Below are 6,456 nucleotides of genomic sequence, written 5' to 3' on the forward strand. Positions count from 1 at the left end.
GTATTTAAAAAGTAACGAATTAGTTCATTTACCTGGAAAGATAAAATCAGCAGTAGTAGTAGTAGTACAACTTATTGTTCTTGTTTATGTGCTTTTTTTGTAAGAAGGTTGGTGTGAATTAATTTCAATTTTTTTGTTAGAGTATATTGTTAAGGTAGTATTTATCGTAATTGCTAAGAACTTTTTTGGTTATGAAACAAATCACAAATAATTTCTATAAATGAAGTTCAAATAACAAATGACTATTTATGAAAGAGAAAAACAATTATCCAAACAAAGTACAAATCTTGTGTGCTCTGATCTCCATGCCAAATAACAAATGACCATTTTACCCACCCACACTAACATTGTAAAAGTAACACAAACAATTCCCGACTACCTCAAAAAATAATTAGTTCCAGACAAGAAATATCAAACTAAGAAGAAATCATGATCTACAACACATCCTATTACTTTCTGGGATTACTTGAGCTGGCCCAGGAATGAGGATCTTCTTACCGGCTAACGACCCTGGATTGCTGTTCGCTTCATCATCACCGGCAACGAGATTCTTTTTGTTAACAATGTTGAAAATCTCTGTCAAAACCGTCACAAACGCCTCCTCCACGTTGGTTGCTTCCAGTGCTGAGGTTTCTAAGAAAAATAGGCCTTCTTTTTCAGCAAATTCCTTAGCATCCTCTGTCGGCACTGCTCTCTGGTCTTCAAGATCACTCTTGTTCCCAATCAGGATTATTACAATGTTTTTGTCCGCATGAGCACGCAACTCTTCTAACCAACGGGGAATGTGGTCAAACGTCGGCCTCTTAGTTATGTCGTAAACCAGCATAGCCCCGACTGCACCTCTGTAGTAAGCACTTGTGACAGCTCTGTATCTGTGGATATTAGAATCACATTGATATCAGACAACAACTATCTCAGCTAATATTATCGTGCTTCTAATGTTACCTACCAAACAGCAATATATAAAACCAATACTAATTTAATCTTGCTTTTTTATCTCAGCTTTTATTTTGACCCGATACAACTACCAAACGAGCCCTAAAAGGAGTAAGAAAAATTGCATTTACCATATATTATATTAGGCGTTGGTCAAGTTTCTTAGATAAGGTTAGCGAGGCTTCACATGAGAGCACCCATGGATACCACAATAAAGTTCATACATAAGCAGCTATGCAACATACGAGGGAGCCTGTAATTTAGGTTCAATTATGCTGCTCAATTTTAACCCTCAACCTGACGAGCCCAACTACACGACAATGTTATACCTATAAGCCCCCATCAAATCCTCTTTGTACATAATCAAGTAAAGATTTGGTTAATGTAGCATGTTAGGCCAATTAAAAGGGACAGACAAGTGAACCTTGGGTAGAATACAACTTTTCCCCGCCTAAACTACTATAGGAAGACGGTGTCGCGGTCACAACTACCCCTAAAATTGCTATGAGTGACAAACTATCTTCTAAAACCTGCCTTCAACTCAAGAGTGCCATCCAAATTAATGGAGTCCCATATCGAACCCGTCATAGCCTACAAACCAGGTGATTAGATGGAACTTCATCCTCATTCCTCATACATTATTCAAACTAAAAAAAGCAGCTAGGCATCCTATCCCAATTCTTATAGCCACAAAATGTGTATAATTAAATGTTCTTCAGCGACTGAGAATATTCCCCAAACTCAATCTCACCATCACTTAACATGCATAACACAAGCAACTCAATCACAACGGCAATTAACAAAAAGCATAGATCGATCGCCTTCCCAAACAAACAAATCAAACAGCTCCACAGCTAACAGTCAAAGCTACGAAATCAAAACTAAAAATCAAAGCTACGAACTCAGACAATTCGAAACTGCAAACGATTGCTAAAATCTAAAACATTCAAGTTAAAAACCTAATCGACCAGCTCAATTCCATTTGCATGCATCTAGCTAGAACAAATCCTAAATCAATGAAACTCAGAAAAATCAAATCGATCCAGAGAGAGAGAAATCTACCTCTCCTGGCCAGCGGTGTCCCAGATCTGAGCTTTGACGGACTTGTGCTGTATAACCATGGTGCGAGTCTGGAACTCGACGCCGATAGTAGCCTTTGAATCCAAGCTGAACTCGTTGCGTGAGAAACGCGAGAGAATTTGAGATTTCCCGACGGCGGAGTCTCCGATCAACACCACCTTGAACACGTAGTCGGTTTTTTGGTTGGAGCTGCCATATCCACCACCACTCGCCATTTTTTTCGATTGCCAGTGAGAGAGAGAGGAAGATTTTTTGGACACAGACCGAAATTAATGGGGTTTAATCTTTACTCTCTATGGGATTTTATTATTAATTTATTCTTCATCTTTCATAACCATTTTTGTTTTCTTTTCCATTAAAGAATTTATTAAATTTTCCAAATAAAATAATAAAAGAACTCATTATATAATTTACGTTTGGAGATATGTAAGAGCATCTCCAGTGGGCGGATGTCCCACTCGGACATCCACTAGGACATCCCGAAAACACCTCCCGCCACGTCACTAGGACATCCCCTTCACAATCCGCCCTTCCCATCGCTCCCACTAGGACTTCCCACAATAAAAAAAATCACAAATAAAACAATTTACGTTTACGGAAATAAAATTTCAACACGAATACGAACGGGAAAAATTAACAACTTCATTTAAAAAAAACATACATGATTTGAAAAAAAAATTACATAGTAATTTAAAAAAAAAATTAATTACCGGACGTCCGACCCACTCCACAATGGCGGACGTCCGCCCGCCCGTCGCCCGCACGTCCGAGGACACCCGACGTCCTCACGGGACGTCCGTATCCGACCTTCGACGCCACAATGGCGGACGTCCCGATCGCCATATAGCTTGGAGATGCTCTAAGCTAGTGGTTTCCGGTATATAGTTTTTAAGATGCACAATATAAAAGAAAAATAGATAATTACTCTTTTAAATATGTGTCTTATTTTTATATATTAATTTTATACGGAGTGATAAAATGTGAGTGAATATAATAGTGCAATATGAGCTCAATTTTAAAAAAACAATACAAATAAAGTTAGATTTTTAATGAAGACAAAATTCACTAATCAAGAAATAATAAAGTGACAATCTTATGTAGAATGTCCTAGCAATAAATATTCGACAAGTGCAAATGTATGAAATATTATTTCCAACCAGATACATAAATTATGAAAACATACCAACTATAACAATACACAAAACATTTATTTTTAAATCTCGTGCCAAAAAGAAATGCCCCGACTATAAAAGAACGGAGAGAGTATTAACTAGGTGACGCAATATGATTATTTTAAATATACATATATTATCTATTATACACATAATGTGCAAAAATATTACATAGTAATATTGTAGTGTATGGTTCAATTTGAGTATTTTCATAATTTATGTATCTAGTTGTAAATGAGATTTTATATATTTTCATTTATCAAAGATTTATTGATAAAGACATACTCCCTTCATTCCACAAGAGTATGCTTAGCCCGTCTCACAAAAGTTTGTACTTTCTAATATTGGAAACTTTTTTCTCGCTATTGAGGTGGGACTCGCCATCTCCACCAACAATACTTTAATTATTTTTTGTTTCTATTACTATCTTATTTTATTAATTGTGTATAAAAATCGTGTACCACCAAAGTGCATACTCCTGTAAAATGGAGGGAGTACCAGATACAATTGCGACTTTGGTATACCTTGAGTAGAGATTTTTTTTCTTTCATTTAATGAAGATGAAAAAATATATATAATCATTCAATAACGAATAGACATAGTAGTGTCCTAATATCTAAACCTATAAAAAAATTGATTGGGCCCTTGAATTCCAAATAACTTTATTTTCTTATTCTCTTCCCACACCTTATCTTCATATTTCAAAGTCCAATTGAATATAATCATCGGCGATGAACATGTCCATGAACATTGCAAAATAGGGATATGAAATGGATTATCTACATCCTTCAATCAACCACCGGATAATTGTGGCAAGTTTAATTAATGTGAAGGTGTATGAGATAGGTGACCTCCTTAGGGCATCTCCAGTGGCTTTCGCCCAACAATAGCCCAGCCACAAACTCCTCCTGTCACATGATCAGCACTAAAAATCCTCATGTCACATCATCAGCACAAACAAATAGCCCAGCAATAGCCTAGCCACATCACCCCTAATTATATAAAACAAATAATTGACAATCACACAAAATATGGAATTAAATGTACGACAAACATACGAGAAAATTCAATAATATTATTTAAATTAAAAAAAGTACAATAAAAAAATACATTAATTAAAAAAAATTTACATTAAAAAAATACATTAATTTTAAAAAAATTACTCCCTCCGTCCCGGGCTACTCGCCCCTTTCCTTTTCGGCACGGAGATTAAGGAATGAGTGTATAGGAAAGTCAAAAATGACGGCTGTAGGTGAAAATTTTTACTAAAAATGGAAAGAGTGCAAGTAGCTTGGGAAGCCCAAAAAGGAAATAAGTGCGAGTAGTGCGGGACGGAGGGAGTATATTATTTAAAAAAACACGACATCCGCCTCACTCCTCGTCTCCGTCGCCCCCTCTGCACCGTCACCGTTGCCACCGTATCCGCCGGAACCCCCCGGTGCCCCCCGGTCTCAAATCGTCACGCATGCTCACGAGTACTGCGTGAAGAAACTCTTCTTCTCGGGGTCCGTCGCCGTCCGCCATTCGGCTAACGTCTTGGCCATCTGAGCGCGCATTTGTTGACGCGCGAAGAATTTGAGATCCTCTGTCGACTGGCCAAGGGGGGATGCCGACTGTACCTCCTGGGACCCCCCGGTGCCCCCCTCGCCTCCCGTTGCGCCCGCCTTTGACCAACCGAGCGAGTTCGGCGAGCGAACGATGGCGGGGATGGGAGCTCCTCCGCATCCTCGGGGAGGTCGTGGGAACCGCCGCTGCTGCCGCTGTAATCACCGGTATAGTTCAGTCGCTGCTTCTTCGGCCAGCCAGCGTCGACACCTGCCCGGAACATCTCGGAGTCGTTCAGCACCTCGTAGCAGTTCCAGTAGGTGAACTCCTTATACAACCCGGGCTGGGGAAAGACTTTCTCTGCTATCTTCCTGCAGTCATCCTCCGTTTGGCCACTGCTCTGCATGCGGAGGGCGTTGGCGTACAAGCCCGAAAATTGGGAGACCCCAGCCCTGATTCGGTCCCACCCCTTCCGGCACACCTCCCCGGTGCGCGGCCTCCCCTCTGGGCAAAATCTCATGTAGGCTGCAGCAATTTTGGCCCACATGTTGACGATCCTCTGATTGTTCGAAGTTAGAGGATCATCACAGACACTCACCCACGCCTTGGAAAGCGCAACGTTCTCGGCGTCCGTCAACTTCCTCCGCACCGAGGGGTCTTCCTCAACCGGCTACGACGACTGGCCGACCCTCTTGTCCTTCCCCTTGCCCTTCTTCTTTGCGGGGCCCCGACCCCGCCCTACTCCCCCCGTTTGAACGGGAGCTTCCGGAACACCGAGAAGATCAAACCTCAACTCCTCTAAGGAGAAAGTCTCATATTGCGTGAACTGCGCCTCCGTTGTGGTCGATGTGTGCGAAGAATCAGTCGCAAAATCAAAACTGGGGCGATAGACGTTTTCCCCCCGGCGTCCCCTGCGTCGCCGGTACCCCCCGCGGCGTCCCCTGCGTCGCCGGTACCCCTCCCGACATCATCTGCATCCCGGGTGTCCTCCTCAGCATAGCCGGTCCCCCGGCATACTCCCCCCGGGTGCCATCCCAGGCATCATCTGCTGCCACGGGTACATGTTGTAGTACCCGGGCATCGGACGCCATCCACCTCCCACGGGTACCGGGGGAGTTTGAGACTCGCTCGTCACTGGAATACCTTCGTTGTTGTTCTCAATTTCGCGTTATTGATCTTGTACAGAAATTAAGATAGAGAGAGTACTCGTTAAAACAAGTGGTGTGAATGAAAATGACGTGCAAATCGCGTATATATAGTGTTTCAAAAATTAAAAAAAAATTAAATTCGCTTGCCGAATGCTCGCCGGTCCTGAGCCTGCAATGGCGGCGAGCGGACCGGCGAGCGCTAGCCGATTTTTTCACCGAAATGGCGCTCGCCGGTTCCAATGGTTCGGCGAGCGGACCGGCGAGCGCTGGAAATCGGCTAGCCGGCCCGCTCGTCGCCATTGGAGATGCTCTTAGGACCTATGGACCTTTTCCTAAAAGAAAGAAAAATACCAAGACAACTTTTCATTACAACAACCACCACCTACATTGGTTCCACAATTTTAGCTAGACTCAAGCCAGATTATACTACTATATCTTCACCCATTGCAATTGAATAATTGAAATTAGCAAAAATTCAATAAATGGAATTTGTTAGAGATATATTTCTTCCTTGAAAGGATGGAAAAAACATACAAAATGATTTTTTATTGTAAGTTATCTAGAATGAGTCAAAT

The 6,456-nt window shown here is 41.7% G+C and overlaps 1 protein-coding gene across 1 annotated transcript; it reads right to left on the reverse strand.

Moving 5' to 3' along the window:
* Positions 1-221: 221 nt before the first annotated feature.
* On the reverse strand, positions 222-2,302 carry LOC121774936 (ras-related protein Rab11D-like). Its single transcript, XM_042171851.1, has 2 exons — positions 1,999-2,302; positions 222-872 (listed from the first exon to the last, which is right to left on the reverse strand). Exons 1-2 carry the CDS (start codon positions 2,229-2,231, stop codon positions 428-430), a joined length of 678 nt encoding a protein of 225 aa, XP_042027785.1. The 5' UTR covers positions 2,232-2,302; the 3' UTR covers positions 222-427.
* Positions 2,303-6,456: the final 4,154 nt, after the last annotated feature.

The sequence above is a fragment of the Salvia splendens genome, chromosome 17, assembly GCF_004379255.2.
Source record: "Salvia splendens isolate huo1 chromosome 17, SspV2, whole genome shotgun sequence".
In the NCBI taxonomy this organism is placed as follows: Eukaryota; Viridiplantae; Streptophyta; class Magnoliopsida; order Lamiales; family Lamiaceae; genus Salvia; species Salvia splendens.

What these genes read in the sequence shown, in the direction of transcription:
- LOC121774936 (XM_042171851.1), bottom strand. Translation starts at nt 2,231, where the DNA reads ATGGCGAGTGGTGGTGGATATGGCAGCTCCAACCAAAAAACCGACTAC. An exon ending in GACACCGCTGGCCAGGAGAG is followed by an intron (nt 873 to 1,998) that starts GTAGATTTCTCT and finishes TAATATCCACAG; the next exon opens with ATACAGAGCTGTCACAAGTG.